Below are 19,239 nucleotides of genomic sequence, written 5' to 3'. Positions count from 1 at the left end.
CAATGGTAAATACACCACAGAGATGATAGAGAGAGAGGCTTAATTACAGCAATAAATATACACATGGTGTACATGGGTAATTTATTTTTTCTTTGTATTATTTTAAACCTTGTGTTTTTTTGTTGTTGTTGCTATACTTCTTCTTATAGTATAAACCAAAAAATATAATATTGGCTTATTCTAGCCTTACCATATTTGTTGCCATTTTTTTATTTGACACAAAGGGAGAGAGAGAGATGGGTATTAATTTTAGATGATTTAAATCCTTTTTCATTTGATTGTGAAATGTTTCGTTCCCAGACAAATACAACACCAACAACGAAGGTAATGATTTACAAGTGAAGCTAGGCTTCAGCGATGGATGTGTATGTGTTTCATGTGTGTAATAACAAACACAGAGATGGGAATGTTTAATTAATACAAATGACAAAGGGGTAAAAAATCAATTTAAATGGAAAATTCAAAGGTGGATTAATAAAAAATAGACATTATTGCAACTAATTACTGCAATTGAAAATAAATATTGGAAATGCGTATAATTATGGGTTTTACTTAATTATTAACAAAAAATACAATTTTGATAATTAAAAAATACAATTTTTAATAATTAAATAATTTTTTAATTGAAATTTACAAAAAATAATAAAATTGGAAATAATTTAAGGAATATATTGAAAATATTTCTGTGGTACAATTATTTTATTTTTATTTTCCGTATTTTCTTTAAATTTTAAATAATTAAAATTTTTTTGTCAAAATTTTAAAGGAAATAATTTAAATATCTATATTTCATGCAGATTCTACTGGAAATTTCCAAGAACAATAAAAATATATATAATTAATGAAACATCTGCCCTTGCACTAAAAAATTTCCATCTCTGATGCCTAACCCTTTTTTAAAGGCATAGACATAAAACGTTTAGGCCTACCTTCCAACAGAATACACAAATCCAACAACATTTTGTACACCGTAATGTCAGAAAGACGTTCACTTGTCCATATGCAAAATAAAAATATTATTTGAATGGTCAAGAGTATATGTGTGTGTGTCTGTGTGATAGCCATAACATTCGTTTTAATTTAGTACAGGCCTAGCTACCAACCCCTAGAGTAGAATTCGATTGTTTGGCGGCCCATGCCGCAGAATGAAATATATGTAAAATTATAGATGTCTATGTGTGCGTGAGTGTGTACGTACGTAATTCATTTGAAATGTCAATTTTCATCATGATGTATGACTGGTAAGGACATGACAGAATACAAAAGGTATATGGATGATATGGTCATCCCACCATGGTATTGGTAAATTAAAAGGATATTCTTTGGAATTTTTAAATGGTCATTGATAGTGGCAGAGATGGAAAAGGGGTATTTATTAATTTTATTTAAAAAAATAAAATTTTCTTTTTTGAAAAAAAAATAAATCATTTAAAACAATTTAAAAATATCAACCTTGGAACAGGACCTGTTTTAAATGTGGGACTAATAATATTTTGGAAATATATACTGCAATACATTTCCATATCTGTTTAAAAAAATCATTATATATTGATTTTGGCTTCGAAATCCAAATTCGTATAAGCATGGTGATGTTAAAAACTCCCAGCGCCGGGATTGAATAATATCAAGATTTAATATTTTGTCGATTATACAAGTAAAATATTAAAAGAAATTATGAAAATAATGTGATTAAAATCTTTAATTGGCTACATGAAAAATTCCCATCCCTGGGGCATAAAAATATTTCCATTTTTAGTCAAAATGTTCATAAATAAAAACCTTTAAAAAAATTCTTTTAATTATTGAACAAATCGAATGTGTCTAAAATAATTATTAATATTGAATTATCCATCTCTGGGATTTGATTTTCCATTCTATGGCGAAATTAAAGTTTCCATCTCTGAGTTTTTGATAATAGTTGATTCTTCCATAAGTTTATTTAAATGAAATCGAATTTCATAAAAAAAATAATTTTTTTTCTATATCAATACAATGAAAAATTCCCAGCACTGGTGGTGCATGTACATTTTAGTCAATTACATTGAAAAAAAAAATATTTACATAAAATCTCCTATTTTGGTCGGGAAAAAATTAAATGAATTATTTTTATTATCAAACACACCCAATGTGCCTAAAAATCATATAAATTTTTCCATCTCTACATTTTTTTTAATAAAAAATATTTTGAATTATTTTTCTATCATTAATTTATACTTGACAATGTAAATCTACATCCCTGGAACCCACAGATGTTTCTGTGTCACTTCATTTTGACAATTTCATAACGATAATTTTGTTGACTAATTTCATTGGAATAAAATGTAAACTAATTTTTTGTATGCGTTAAAATCAAATAAATTGTTTTTATTATCGAACACACCCTATGTGTCTAAAAAATTCATTTCTATTGAATTTTCCATCTCTGAGATTAAATTTTTGAATCATTTTTTAATAAAAATAATTATTTTTCTATCATTAATTTATACTTGACAATGAAAAGTTCCTGACCTGGCACAGACAGCTGCTTCTGTGCGAATATATTTTTGAGAATTTTCATAAGGACAATTTTTCTCGGCAAATACTAGATATATTGCAAAATTTTAAAGTTTAAAAATCCTTAAAATGTATCATTTTGTCATAATTTCCATTCGTTTTTATTTCTTTTGAACATCTGTCAAATACACTTGATGTAAACAGAGTCTAAGAGAGAGAGAGAGTGAGAGAGAAACATATGGTTGTGTTATAAAAATATTTTTGTTATACACTGTACATGTACAGAAGGTGATTTCCTATTAAAAAGAGTTTGTTTTAGATAAACGTTTCCTTTAAATTGCTTTGTTTTTGTAATAACACGCAAAGGACAAAATTGTGCGCACAATTTTGTTTTATTGTGTTCTCTTTACATTATACTATTTGGTGGGAGATTTGCCGCCGTCTAGTAATGCTGTTGCAGCAGCCGCCGCCGTCAATGTTTGTTTTGTGTTAGGGTGTGTGTGTGTGTGAATGTACATAGGGGCGGCGGCGGTGGCGAAAAGAAAATTTAATTACAAACAAAAGGAAAAACCGACGACAAATTTCGGTTCAGACAATATTTATTTTATTCCTCCTCAATTCAACAACAACAACAAACACAGAAAGGAAAACAGGACCTGTGATTTTTCAAATCAAAGAAAAGAGAGGAAGTACATTGATGACGACGATGATAATGATAATGTTTGGTGAGAGTGTGTGTGCACTGTACTGTACAGTTTTAACGGAACACAAGAAGAGCAATCATAATAATAATGATAGACCAAGACCGAGCATAACTGGAAAATTATATTTGTAGTTTTTGTTGTTGTTGAGAGAGAATGATTTTATTTAATTTTTTTGGTAAGAGAGTAGCAATGTCAAATGTAAATGGGAAAAGGTGGTTGGTTTTCATTAGAATTCGGTTCAATGGGTGCTATTAAATCATTTTTAAGCCTGACATTTTGTCAATCCTCCAACTAACAAAGAAGCAAGTAGAATGAAATGTTACGATAACGTGACATATCATTCTTCCTTGCAAAAGAGGGAGAGAGAGATAGAACGACAGCTATATAGAGGAGAGCGTACAAATAATTAATCAGGTCAAGATGACTGTAGAGGTTTATCTAAATGGGATGAGATAAAGATGGAGAGTTGAAATAAAGAAAAATCATTGCATGGAATTCTGTATAAAGGACAATTGTAAGAAATGACAGGTCTAAAAAAAAACAAATCCATATATAAGGGCATGCATAAAATGAGAATAAATAAAAAAGGATGCCTATAATGTCTTTTGACATAAAATAAGAAGAAGAGGTACGCTGATCGATTGACATTATTTAAAAGAGTAGTATCGCCGGTAACAGTTTATCGATTCCTTTAAATTACATCATAGTTAATGATTTTGCCAAAACGGGGTTTAAAACACCTTTTTAATGTATAGTACCGTTATATGAGGCTACCAGAAAAAGTTGACCTATATTTATAATTTTTATTGGAGAAATTTTGGCAAACAATAAGAACCCAATGTACCATATTACAGCGAATTCGGTTGAAAACCAGGCTCAAGAATCCCATAATATCGAAAATGGGGGTACCCTTATATGGGGGCTACCCCCAACCCATTGACAACTCAAAATACTAAATAACCGCCAATTCGGCTAAAAAACGATCTGAAGAATCTCAAAATAAAGAAAATGGGGATTCCGTTAAATGTGGGCTACCAGAAAAAGTGGACCAATATTTATAATTTTTAGTAGAGAGATTTGCTTCCCAATAAAAACGAAATGTATCAAATTTCGGTGGATTTGGTTGAAAAACCCGCTCAAGAACCCCAAAATACGGAAAATTGGGGGGTGCCCTTATTTGGGGTCTTCCGGAAAAAATGAATCTATTTTTAATTTCACTAAATTGCAGCCAATTCGGTCGAAAAATGCGGTCAAAATTTCGCAAAAACTAAAAATTGGGTGTTACCGTTATATGGGGGCTATTAGAAAAAGGGGTCTATATTTATTTTTTGTGGAGAGATTTGCTTCCCAATAGAAACCAAACGTACCAAAATTCAGCGGATTAGGAGAACCCCAAATACAGAAAATTGGGGGTAAAAGTGGGAATATATTAAAATTTCAGCGGATTTGGTTGAAAAACTCGCTCAAAACCCCCAAAATAGGGAAAATTGGGGTGTACTTATATGGCTATATGTCGAAACGTGGACCGATACAGTTCATCTTCGAACTAGATTTGCCTGCAGACAAAAGACGACTTTCTGCGATCAATCTCAATTCAGGCTAGAATGCTTACATCAGACAGACGGGCATGCTTAGACCGTCAAGATGATCAAGAATATATATATATATGGGGTCGAAAATTAATATACCATCTATACGATGGTGGATGGTATAAAAAAGACAATCGTAAATGTGCTGCCGCATCCTTCATTGTATAATAACGAACATCAATCGTGCCGAATAGCCACATATTTGACCTCCTTTACCATTCAGCCTCTGCTGTTGGTTTGTATTCTTCTTCTTCTTTCTCTTCTGAAAACAATCCATCTACATACATATAAAACGATTTGCACGACGGTGCATATTGGCTTGTTGATTTCCTTCAATTCTATATCCAGCCCACTAACTGACTTAATGTCTGTCCGTCATGCCTGCCTGCCCGCCCTAAAAAGGACATTTGTGTGTGTGTGTTTCTGTGGAAGCAGCGAACAAATATTTCACAGTCTTGGCAAAATGGATATCTTTTTGCTTTACCCTGTAGGAAATGTTCTGTAGTAAATCACTACTGACTTACTGTTGACATTATCACCATTATTATTGTGCATATACCCATGGCACAAGAAATAGGTAGTCCATTTAACTCAGATGATGTCTTGATTAACTGTCAAAAGCGTGTAATTTCTACTTGAATTCGATGTGCAATGTTGCCAAGCATGTGAAATATTATAAGGAAAAATTTGACAGATAGTCGGGACAAAAACAAAGGTTTTTGTTTTGATACATCACCATATTATTGCATCATGCATATACCCAACATAGTATTGACATTTAATGTGCTTGTCATTCTGACACCTACTGACCGTGTCAATAAGTCAATAGTCAATAGTTTGTATATACATATAGACATAAGGTCACATATTTTACTAGTACTTTTTTATAATTTCTCCTGCTCCTATTTTGTTTTCTGTTTTCAATTATATTAATTATCTAATTGCGTTTAATCACTTTAAACTCCTGTGTTTAATCAATATGTCTGTCTACCGCCGTCAAACATTTTTTCTAATGAAAGACAAATAAGAAGAAGCATAACATATGCAATGCTTCTTCTTTTTCTTATTATTACATGATATGTAGACATGTGTTAAGCATGTCGCCACAATAGTTGACAAAAGGGATACTAAACAGCCCACATTTCCTTCAGGGTGGATACTGGCCGAAGAAGTGTGTGTTACTCCGTTGTATGCGTTTGGGTGTTTTGGGGTGTCAACCAACCAGCCAGCCATCCATCCAATTTTGGTGGTGATTTTTTTTTGCGATTTTTCTTATGCCTCTGTTTGTGTGAATATTTTTTTCATTACATTTCATTTGAGGATTCATTGAAAATATTTCTTCTGATTTTGTTTTTTGTTGTTGTTTTTACACAATATTGAATAAATCTTAGTTTATGTTCCGACCTTTTATAAGTGTTGGTGTTGGTTGTATTTGAGTCTTTCTGGATTTAGCCGTAAAATGAAGCCTGGCATCGTTCTTCTCATCATCATCATCATTATCGACAGTATCGCCGCCATTACCAATCGTCCTTCAGAGCAGCTACTATTTTGACTTTGGCTGGTTGGCGGGCCGGAGGGCGTTCATTTCTCCAGTTGTTCGGATGATGATGTAAATGAAATGACGTTGATAATTGTCAACTAATGTGTTTAAGTTTTTTCTCCCATTCTCTATACAAAATTTGTTGTTGTTATTATTTTTCATTTGTTGTTGTTGTAGGATTTTGTTTGCTGCCAATGTACGCCACCACGACGTTATGAAAAATTCCACACAAGAAACGGCGATGGGAAGGGTGTTGGTGTTTTTGGTTGATTCGTTGGTAGTTAGATAGGTAGTAGGGGTAGGTAAAAATAAGGAGTACGATGGCACTCATGATGATGACTGTACTTTTTCGATTAGACACAAAAAATAGGAACAAGCACACACAAGCTGCAGAAGAACAAGACGACGACAAAGGGGTGCAATGTATTTTTAGTTAGCAGTTGGTTGGTTGGCCATTCGTTCGTTCATTCGGTTTTACGCCAAAATGTAAAAGTTCGAAGGATTTTTTTTATTGAAATCATAAATTTTAGGCTTTTGTTGGTGTTCTTCTTGTCATTATTATACATTTCCATTCTCTCTCTAACTTTTTCTCTCTGTTATCCTTGTATCGTGGTTTGAGAGGTGGTTTTGAATGTGTGATGGAGTTTTTGTTTTTTCCTTTTGAAAAGGGAATTGAAGGTGTTGGGTGTTTTTTGGTAATTATTCAATTGGTATTAATTTTTTTGAATATTCCATTTAAATAAATTTGTTAGCAAATTGAATATGGGCAGCGGAGAGGAGGGTGGGGATTTCTCGATGTGCATTGAAAGTGTGCGTTTTTTGAGTTAGAAATTTTAATCAAATTTTTTAACAGATTTGGCGGCTAATTTACGTAAGAGGTTGCTTCAGAAAAAACATATTGAATCCATTTATCTTTCAGGGTATTTAGTCAACAACAGCTATATATTCCCTCGTCGTCGGAATTACACACAGATTTTATTATTCACTTTTTATATAAGGTGTATGTTTTTATCAAAGAGGTTTCGGATTTAATGTTGATTAAATGGGTCAATTAAATTCGCTTTAAATTAGATTTACAAATCTCATCATCGGACTTGATCTAGGCCTGGTAAATATAATAGATGTTGCGAAAATTTGTTTCAAATTTGAATTTATATACATTATAAAAACCAGTAAGGAAAGATCAAGTATCGGTAGGGAACCGACTATATGATACTCTTCACCACTTTGGCTACATACAAGAGATGCTCATATGTACAACATCGTGTAGAGGATAGAACAGACACCATTTATCTTAAAATGGCCTAAATTTGGCCCTCTTGTGCATCCTTTACTCAAAATCGGAAGAATCTATATATGGGAGCTATATCCAAATCTGAATCGATTTCAACAAAACTTGGCACACATTAGGCTATCCTAACTTCACTGCGTTGTGCAAATTGTTTTGCGAATTGGCTTAATTTGACCCTCTGGTGGGCCATTTACTAAAAATCGGATGAAATAGCTATATCGAAATCGGAATCGATTTCAACAAAACTTGACAACTTCAGTGCTTGGCATACGTATATATGCTATATATATATATATATATATATATAAAATCTGAACCGATTTAAAAGAAACTTGTCATACGTTAGGTTAATAAGTTGCGCAAAATTTTGTTTCAATGGACCTAAATTTGACTCCATGGTGTGCCATTTACTAAAAATCAGAAGAAAATATATATGACAGCTATATTGAATTTTGAAACAATTTTCACGAAACTGAATATACATCATTCTAGATTTAATTCAGTACGCTTTGACAAATTTCGCACAAATCGAATGAGATTTTTCCGCCATTTACTAAAAATCGAACGAAAATATATATGGCAGCTATATCGAAATCTGTATCGATTTTCACGAAACTGAACACACATCATTCTAAACTCAATTCAGTACGCAGTGCCAAATTTCGTGCAAATCGAAAGATATATAGGGACCATTTCCATAAAATAGGACGGAACTTCATATGATAGCTATATCTAAATTTGAACCGACTTTCTTCAATTTCAATTGGGGCAGTTCTTGGGCCAAATAAATGATCTGTGCCAAATTTCGTCCAAATCGGATAATAAATGTGATCAGTAATTTGCTCTCAAGAATACATGGCCGTACGGACGGACGAACGGACATGCATAAATCGCCTCAGAAAGTGATTCTATGCATAGCATATTCACCCAAAGAAACCATGGGTCTATGTGATTCTATGCATATTCTCCCAAAGGAACCATGGGTGTATGTCGATTCCTTTTGCCTGTTACAAACATATGCACAAAGCCATAATAGTCAGCACACTGTGTGGTGAAGGGTATAAAAACACATTTCATTCGCCTTACACACGTGGAGGCGAATGAAATGTGTACACGTGGAGTATTCTATTACGAAGGCAGTTCTGAAAGTTCTTAGCCTAGCACAAAAAGTGCGGTATAAACAGCAAACATGTTAAGTGTTGCTCGGAATGGCATCATATGAGGGCTGTTCGGAAAGTTCTTAGCCTAGCAACTCCTTCATATAGAAACAGGTGTTCACAATAGAGGCATCCCGTAATTTTTTTACAATGAAAGCACGCATTTCTAATTTTTCCATTGAAAAAAATTGCGGATGCGTCTTTTTTGATCACCTGTATCAATATGAAGAAGTTTCCAGATCGAAACAAGATTTAACTTGAGCTTATAACAGAGATGGGAGTTTGCAAAACACTTAACTATTTTCTGTTTATATCGTGCTTTTGATGCTAGGCTAAGAATTTTCCGAACCGGCCTCGTATGAAGTCATTATGAGGACCCTCTCCACACCATCTGTAAAATAGTATGCCAAATGCCCCATATAAACTAAAACAACAACAATAACCAAAGGAATCAGTTTTAGCCTTTTTGGAAAGTCAACTCACGTACACACACACACAAACAATAGTCGGTCGAAATGATAAAGAGAAGTAGCAGTAAAAAGGAAAGGACCTTAGCTTCTTTTTGGCATAAACGTGGTGGGGCGAATGGGGTGTTTTTTGTTATAATTATAAATTCAACATATTTCAAATGGATTTGTCCCCGTTATTCACAAATCCATTTGGATTGGATGGATGGAAGGTGAATCGAACGAAATGAGAAGTAGATGGAAGAAAGCAATTGTACATCACCGTCATAATATCCTCCGAGTTTTGGAAATGACACAGTCTACACAACATGAAAAGACAGACAACGTCGCTGGAAAAAGGGAAATGAGAAAATTCTAGAAACAACAATAACAATAACTATTGCAATTGCCACATAGAGTGAGTGTGCGTTTTGGAATCCTTATTTTATGAATTTTTAATACCCAACACATTCGTGTGGCTGTGCCATACTCGTCGTCGTCGGCAGCAATGTGAATTGTTTTTTTTTTTTTTGGTAAATGTTTTATATCCTTCATCTCATTTAGAGGAGCACATCAATCTGCGGCTTTGTAAGATATGGAAATTGTTTCATATACTAAGAATAACCTAACCTATTATAGCAAGAAAAGGAAAAATAAAATACCCAAAAAAAAAACATTGCCTCCAAATGAGCAGGCGTTTTACAAAACCTCGTCTAAATGAGAGAGAGCAAGTGACAAGTAGAATCATAGTAGTTGGAGAGTATAAAATCGAAAACACAAATTTAAGAGGGCATCCGCCTTGGTCGTATTTTGTTTTAAGGCATAAATAGATTTCGTTTCTTTTTTTGGTTTTGTATTTGATATTAATAGACGACGCGAAATCAATTGATTTTGCTTTGCTCATGCTCATGAGTATGAAAGGAGGACAATGTATCGTCCTGTATACATCATGAACAAAAAGGGGTTAATCCCTGGTTACATTTAGATTCGATTCGATAAAAAAAATGTTTAGGTCTTTTTGTCATATTAATAGGAGGGTCATACATAATAAGCCTATTTTATATACAAAGATTGTCCTACTAAGGAGTCACATTTCAAGGTTCTAATTACACTTTACATATCACAAAAATTCAATTTTTTTCCAATATTACATCTCGAGAAAATTGTTGAAATATTTCTTAATTTAAATTTGAATATAATTCGTATACATAATAATTAAATATAATAATATATAATTTAATATAAGAAATATATCAAATGTAGATAAAGCAAAAAAAAAGAGGATGATTAAAAAAATTTCAAATTTTAGAAGTTAAAAAAAAATAGATTAATTTATGGCATAGTATATGAAGCAATGATGGCGAAATGCATACGAATAACATGGTCGGCAGCAATGAAGAAAAATTATTTAATTAAAAAAAATAAAATAAAAAAGGGGTTATGTTCGCAGCGCATTTTTGAAATTGGACGAATATTGAAAATTTTTATTACGTAGATTTTCTATTCAATCAGAAAATAAAAATATCAAGTTGCAACCACCAATTCGATGGGAAAAGTTGCCAAAAATAATAAAAAAAATTGAAAATCGGTAGAAAATTTATATGGGAGGCTACACATACCAAGATGTATGCTCCGATATGCATAATTTTTGGTAAGTATAATTGCTACACAAGCGGATCCCAAAATAGTAAATTACAGCTAATTCGATGCAAAAACTTGTTCTCAAATGATCGAAAATCGGAAGATAGCGTTATATGGGGGCTTTATCCAATAATGGACCAATACTCAAAATTTGTGTTACAGAGATTTGCTACTCAATCAGAAATCAAAATATCAAATTACACCTAATTCGATTGTAATCAGCAGCAAAAACTATCATAATATCGAAAATCGGAAGGTAACGTTATATGAGAGCTACATCTAAAGGTATGCCGATTGGTATACTTTTTGGTGGGTATAATTGCTACACAAGCGCGGTTCCCAACATATTAAATTACAGCAAATTCATAAATGGGAAAACTAGCACAAAATCCTAAAATATCGAAAATCGGAAGGATAGTTTTATATGAGGGCTATGCCTAATGGTGAACCAATATTGACAATTTTTGGTACGGAGATTTACTACACAATCAGAAATCAAAATATCAAATCACAGCCAAATCGGTTGAAAGCTGTCCAAAATGATTAAAATATCGAAAATCGGAAGGTAATGTTAAATGGGAGCTATACCAAAAGGTGGGCAAATTACATGCCCAATGAGAACTCATCATATCAAATTATAGTCAATTTGGTTTTAAAAACGCGACCAAAATCGTAAAATATCGAAAATCGAAAGATAGTGTTATATGGGAGCTATACCTCAAGGTGGACCAATATTGAACATTTTTGTCAGGAAGATTTTCTACCCAATCAGAAATCAAAATATCAAATTAGGGACAAATCGGTTAAAAAAGGCAACCATAATCCTAGAAATATCGAAAATCGGGAAGTACCCTCATAAGGGGAGATATTCCCAAAGGTTGAACAACATTGACGATTTTTGGTACGGAGATTTACTACTCTTTGAGAACTCAAAATATCAAATTACAGTGAAATCGATTGAAAAATGCAACCATAATCATAAAATATCGAAGATCGGAAGGTGGCGTTATATGGGAACTACATTAAAGGGTATACCGATATGCATAGTTTTTGGTAGCGGAACGAAAAATATTATATTACAGCCAATTCTCGATGGAAAACTTTCACAAAATCGTAAAATATCGGAAATCGGAAGATGGCTTTATATAGGGGTTATGCCCAAATATTGAAATTCGGAAAGTGTCGTTATATGGGAGCTACCTAATTTTTGGTATGCATATGCACAATTTTTGGTAGCGGAACGAAAAATATTATATTACAGCCAATTCTCGATGGAAAAACTTGTCCAAAATCCTAAAATATCGAAAATCGGATGGTAACGTTATATGGGAGCTATACCTATAGGTCGAATAATGTTGCCAAATTTTTGATATGAGATTTTACGACCACGAAAAATATCAAGTTCCAGTAAATTGGGTCGGAGAAAATTTGACCAAAATGTTCAAAATAACAAAAAAACATAAAGAGAGGGCCTAATGGGGTTCAGTGGGAATTGTTAATTATGTTATTCATTGCATTCCGTATTTGATCTTCAAATCGATAGAAAAATAATTATGATGATGAATTTATATGAAAAGCAACAGATGATGATGATGATGAAAATAGCGATAAACGAAAATGAATCAAAAAAATAAATTCAAAACTTAAAAAGTAGAAGAAGAATTCGGAATTCAAGAAATTTGGAACGAAAATTTACATTATTCATACTAACCAAGTACATGGCCAGTTTATTGATATCCAAGTTGGCCAATTGACTAACATCGGTTGTGTTCAGTATGGACAGCATTAGGCTGATATCGGCGGCCGTTGGCATTGGGGTTGAGGTTAGGGCGGCTATGGCGGCCGAGGCAACACTATTACCCTGTTGTTGCTGCTGTTGTTGCAGAGACTGTTGTTGTTGCTGGTGCTGATGTTGTTGTTGCAGCGACTGCTGCAATGATTGTTGTTGATGCTGCTGCTGTTGTTGCTGCTGCAGAGACTGATGCTGCTGCTGTTGTTGCAAAGATTGTTGCATGACAGATTGCTGTTGCAATTGTTGTTGCAGTGTCACATTTTGAGCAGCGGCGGCGGCATTTTGTGCAGCTGCTGCCGCCGAAGTGCTTGGTCCCGTCGACAATGTATTGTTATTTGCCTGTATTAATGATTGCAGACTACGACTACCGGGATCTTGTGACGGTGTCGTTGTTGCTTGTCCACCACCTCCAATAGTATTAACACCTCCTGCACCTGGTGGTCCACCAATTGGTCCGGTAACCGATCCAACACCACCAGCAGCAGCAGCGTTTTGCATTTGTAATTGTATTGATTGTAGGGTGGGTGTTGTCGGTACGGATAAGGGTGGCGTTGATGATACCAATGCCTGTAGCTGTAGGGATGGATGGATCGAATTTTTTTCGGGAAGAGGGGGTAATTTACAAAATGGAAAAAAGTTGTAAAAAATTGTAATTCCATATTGAATTATTGAGCCATTATAACAATGTTTGAAGAGGATGATGATGATGTTGAGATTTTTGGTTTGTGTGTGTGTAGGTGGATGGGTGGTTATGTGTGTGCGATTGATGAGAGGAAGAGGGGGGACATTTGATAAATTTGGGTTTTTCATTTTCCATATGTCATTCTATGACAAAATGCATTTTGTTATATTTTTGTTGTAAAGGTAGTAAAGAGTAGCAGGGCCGTGACATTCTTAATATAAGAATTTGACACAATTTTGTTGGTTAAAAAAAAAAAAAAAATTCGAAAAAAATTTTAAAAATTTGTTGCTCATCTGTAGATAAACTACTTTAGAATAATCGCTTATATTTAAAGCAGCTGCCCACAACAGTGTACCTTGAGATTCCTCCCGATAATTTAATATTTTGATTTCTGCTGATTTCCAAAAATTATCAATTTTGATCTAAGTTTCGAGGTTGCCCTCATATAACGCAACGTTCCGATTTTTGATATTATGAGGATTTTGGGCTCGTTTTTCAATCGAATTGGTTGTAATTTGGTATTTTGGATTCTTATTGGGTAGTAAATCTCTGTACCAAAAAAATACCATATAAAGCTACCTTCGGTTTTCGATATTTCGAAAAAAATTTTTTTTTTAAATGTTTGCTTATCTGTGGATAATCGCTTATATTTTAAGCAGCTGTCCACACAACAGTGTATCTTGAGATTTAGCTCCCATATAACTTTTCCCTCCCGATTTTCGATATTTCGAGGATTTTGAACAAATTTTTGATTTCTGATTGGGTAGTAAATCTCCGCACCAAAAATTGCCAATATTGCCCCACCTTTCGGTATAGCCCTATTCGGTGTTGAGAAGTAGGACCCATTTATGCAAGTGGTTTTGTTAGGGTGCACTCACGTACACGAAAAGTACTAAATGGTACTAAATTACGTACAATTTGAATTTGGGGCAACGGATGGAGTTGGAGTCTAGAAATTTGAACATTACAGTCAGAGTATAGAACTGGGATATTGGTAGTTAGTTTTGGCAAATTTCTACTTATATGTACGAAAAGTACTAAATGGTACTAAATAAAGTACAATTTCAAGAAGGAGTGGACCAATCGGTGTCATCTTTGGACTTGATCTAGGCGAAGTAAAAAAAGAGGTTGTACAAATTTTGGTTCCAATCGGAAAGCGGACAATTGTAAATCGACTCCAAATTTTCTGAAACAGATTTGGTCCAAAGAAACACCAATATTTTGATGAAGCACATTTTTGCCATAGTGAAGTGTATATATCCTCCTCATTAGCCATAATGCTGAGGGTGGGTAAAAGAACAACATGATAAAAATCCTCATTAGTGATGACATATTTCCAAATTTTAGTTTCGGTGGATTTCATTCTATAGAACATTCCATTACCTAGAGGAGGAATACTATGCCTTATGGATTGAGAGATGCATAGAATGCATAGAATCACATTATGAGTCGATTTATGATGTCCGTCCGCGGTCCGTCTGCTGATATTAAATTGTAAACAATCTACAGGTCGCATTTATAATCCAATTTGGATGAAATTTGGTATATCTGATTTATTTGGCCCAAGGACGAACCCTATTGAATTTGGAGAAAATCGGTCAAGATTTAGATATAGCTCTCATATAAAGCCTCTATATTTCGCTTGATTTACAGGAAATTGTGCATGGCGTATTGAATTGAGTCTAGAATGATGTCTGCTAACTTTCGTTGAAATCGGTTCAGGGTTAGATGTAGTATTTTCTTCCGATTTTATGTAAATGGCACACCAAAGTCTCTATTTTTCTTTCGATTTGCACAAAATTTGGCATAGCGTACGGAATTGGGTCTAGAATGATGTGTGCTAAGTTTCATGAAAATCGGTTCAGATGTAGATATAGCTGCCGTAAAATCCGTAAATTTTGCACTAAGTACCCAAAGTTTGGACAATAGGCACATAATTTTGTAAAATATACTGAAGTTACTAGAACATAAGATGTGTCAGGAGGTGTTTCTAATTTAGAAGAAGAAAAAAACGTTAAAAAATCCTGAGTCCATGAATGACCTTACACATATATAAATCCCATCCTAATTTGAGGAGAAAATACAAAGACACGAAATTGAAATTTGACATTGATTATAAATTAGATGACCCTCCTACATCAAATTCTTAAATATACATTTTTATAAAATTTTATAGGATAATAAGGAATAACATATTTTTATTAAATTGTTATATTTTTTTATCTTATCGTAAAACTATCATCTAGTTTCGTTTTTGAATTGCATTACATTACACATTACACTTCAGCAACTATGTATATATCGAAATCGATATACGTTTTTACTACTTTACTACTCCAAAAAATATAACAAAATTGTTGGTTCTTTGGTTACTTTCACAAAAATATGATATATTTTGTTTGAGGTTATGTATGGACTACAAGATGAATATATAGTGGGGAATATAGAAATCGTTTTGAATTGAATTCATAAAATGTCTATTCATCATGTGTCCATCATTTGGGTTATTGGAAGAAAGTTACGGGTTAAGATGTAATTAGTTGGGGTATGGTAGTGTACAAAGGTGTTTGTGTGGGGTTTGAAAGCGAGTGTGTGAGGAAATCGATGAATAAATGATATTGCACATTTTATGTTTGAAAGAAAAAAACTAAGGAGAAGTATAAAAAATTAAAAACTAAAAAACTAAAAAAAAAAACAGCAAGACAAAATCCAAAATAAAAAAAAAAATTTTTATTGCCAAACTATAAGAACTAAATTAAAAAAAAAAATACTTAATAAAATTTAAAACCAAAAAATACAATTTAATTTCAATAAAATATATATTTTTTATAAACGAAACAAAAAATGTGCAAATATGAAATATTTTTTTTTATTTAATGGAAATGATTCATTCTTTAAAAATTGCATTTTCACACTTACCTTGGCTTTTTGTTGTTGTTTCAATTCTTCCTTCTTGTAGTTGCGTTGATAGGCGGTTATGACACGTCTCAAACGTGTATTTAGATCCTGCATTGAGGGCCACAACGTGGCCGAGTTATCATCGACCGGCGCTTGTGTGGGTGGATATGAACCGGCCACACTCTCCTCCTCATCTAGGCCTAAACATGGGGGGTTTGTTGTAGGAGGGGGGTTTGTTGTAGTAGTTGTATTAACAGTATCATTTTGCGTTTGTTGCTCAGTTGGAGTTGAGCTTGATGATGAGGTGGTGGTGGTGGTAGTGGATGATGTAGATGTGGTAGTAGATATATTGGTAGTAGTGGTGGTGGTGGTAGTTGAGGTGATGGTGGATGTATTTTTGGCCTCTTTGTTGGCCGAATTTGGAGCAGCATCCTCGCCGACATCAACAGTTTCAGTAGTTGTCTGTGGTGTGGTATCACCCGGTGTTGTGTTTGTGGTACTACTGGCCGCAGCAGCCGTCGAGGTCGTGCTGGCGTCAGGAGAGTTAACATTGTCGCCTGTTGCAGCAGCACCAGATTCTGAAACACTTACATCCATAGAATTGGAATCATTAGCAGCCGCAGGCGGTGCATCACTGCTATCTGCAGCAGCACCACAAGCCTCGGATGATTTCTCATTCTCACTTGTACTGCTACTGCATGCTGCCTCAGCTGTTTCTGTTTCCATTTCTTCAACATCAGCCGTTGCTTCTTTATCTGATTTGTTTGTATCGGCTTCATTTTTATCCGCAGATGACGTCGTCTTTTCAACATCATCTTTTTCCGTGGCCATCTCTTCTTCGGCTAATTTGGAGCGTTTACGTTTTTTACCAACAACTGTTGTGGTTGTTGTTGTTTCGGCATTTGTTTTATTCTCCTCCTCTGCGTCTGCCGCCGCCTCTTCGACAGCAGCAGTACCATCACTTGCATCGGTTTTACCACTCTTTTCATTGTCGTCAGCCACTGTAACTGTTGCATCGGCGGTTGCTTTTTTGGCCAATTTTTTATTCTTACCCGAAGAGCTGGGACGTTCGGGTGGATCTAAAGAATCTTTGTCTTTATCGCCCGTTGTCAACTTGGTGGAATCGGAGTCTTTGGTGGCAGTTCCATCATCATCGACTTCTTCATTGTCGGCATCTTGTTTGGAATTGGCATCTTCTTCGGCGCTGTAAAGAGGTTGAGAGAAGAAAAAGAATGTGAGAAAGGGAGTGAAATGTGGAATATTGATTTTAGAATAGGTGTGTTTGTGTGGAACCTCCTGCATCAGTTTATGTTGGGGAAATATAGAACAATTTTTTTGGACAACATTTTTTTACGAAATTTTTTTGACGAACATTTTTTTAGACGAAAAATTTTCTATACGAACAGTTTTTTTAGACAAAATATTTTTTATATGAACAATTTTTTTAAACGAAAAACATTTCTATTTGAAAATTTTTTCTAGACGAAAAATTTTCTATACCAACATTTTTTTAGACGAAAAATTTTCATTACGAAAATGTTTTTATACTTTTTCTATATGAAAATGTTTTAGACGAAAAAAATTTCATTTGAAATTTTTCCTAGACGACAATTTTTTTATTTGAAAAATTTTCAGACGAAAAATTTTATATTCGAAAATTTTTTTAGACGAAACATTTTTTATTTGAATTTTTTTTTAGAAGAAATTTAAAAATAAATTTCAAAAATGTTTAGACGAAAAATGTGAATTTAAAAAATTTTATATTCGAAAATTTTTTATTTGAAAAAAATTTTTATATTCAAAAATATTTTATTTAAAGGAAAAAAAAATTATATTTGAAACATTTTAAGACTATTTTTTTTTTTGTATACCAATATTTTTTATTCCGAATTATTTTCTCTTAATATTTTATATTCAACCTAACCTAACTTTTTTCCTAACAGCCCCAGGAAGTTGCAGGAAGTATTACAAATTCATATTCGAAAAATCCAATACAAAACCATAAATCATCATGCCAAATACAAAAATTACACAAATGAAAAAACCATCATAAAAAAACCATCTATAAAAAAATAGTCCAATAAAGCAATAAATATATAATTGAGGTTATGTTGCTGATTTATGATTTTATGGAATGCTGTATTGAATCAATTTCAAATAAATTTAAAAAAATATATATTTATATTCAATACTTACACAGGCAAATTGGCAACGGTTGTCTCCTCCGTTGCGGCTGTGGCACCAACATGTCCAGCAAAACATAGGGCCGGATCGCTACGCATTATACGATACATTTCACAGCCGTGTTTGAAAGTGCCCACCAAAAGACTCTTGTCGCAGCAGGGAGGATTCCACCAAGAGGCGGGTACAGCTTCGGCCATTGTCGGAGGGCGTATTGGCAATTCGCTAAAGAATGGTAATAGAGGTAAGAGATGTTGTTGATAGAATGAATAGAATAATGTTGTGATAGAAAAGAAAAAAATAAAAATTAAAAATTAAATTTATTTTTGTATATAAAAAATATTAATAAAAATTAAATTAATACAAACTACAGCCAATTATTTTTTAAAGAATAAATATACAATTGAAATTTGTTTTGAATTTCGTATTGCAGAAAATTTATGGAAAATAGAAAAATATGCATTTCGAAACAGAGACTGCTGAGAGTGTTGATGGTACTTACTAACGATTTTTGTTATGAATCTGAAAATTGTTTTCATTTCTTTCTCTTTTTTTGAATTATTTTTTTTTTTTAATAAAATTTGTTTCTTAATGAAATTCAATGAGTATTGAAAATGTTATTATGTAATAACGAGCAGGGAGGGGAATTGGAAAGCGAACATTTTTTAATAACAAATAAATTTAAATATTTTATAGAGCACATGTAGAGACGAAGAGAGAGATAAAGCGAGAGCATGAACCACTTTTTTTAAATGCAACAACAAAATGAACAACAAAATCATATTTGTTTGATTACTAGGGTATAGCTTCAATATTTTTTTTAGC

At 33.3% G+C, this 19,239-nt stretch overlaps 1 protein-coding gene across 1 annotated transcript in view; it reads right to left on the bottom strand.

Moving 5' to 3' along the window:
• LOC133324061 (uncharacterized) overlaps window positions 1–19,239 on the bottom strand; it is a 60,987-nt gene that overhangs the window by 19,994 nt on the left and 21,754 nt on the right. Inside the window, exons 9-12 of the mRNA XM_061532946.1 lie at window positions 18,430–18,639; window positions 16,255–17,437; window positions 12,879–13,226; window positions 12,558–12,752 (exon numbers count right to left, since the gene is read on the bottom strand). Of these exons, the coding sequence (XP_061388930.1) occupies window positions 12,558–12,752; window positions 12,879–13,226; window positions 16,255–17,437; window positions 18,430–18,639 (1,936 nt within the window). The remainder of the gene's footprint in view (window positions 1–12,557; window positions 12,753–12,878; window positions 13,227–16,254; window positions 17,438–18,429; window positions 18,640–19,239) is intronic.

The sequence above is a fragment of the Musca vetustissima genome, unplaced genomic scaffold (genome assembly GCF_032173495.1).
Source record: "Musca vetustissima isolate MV318-11 ecotype Yass unplaced genomic scaffold, APGP_CSIRO_Mvet_v1 utg9295, whole genome shotgun sequence".
Taxonomy (NCBI): domain Eukaryota; kingdom Metazoa; phylum Arthropoda; class Insecta; order Diptera; family Muscidae; genus Musca; species Musca vetustissima.
This window is presented reverse-complemented; position numbering and strand designations above follow the sequence as displayed.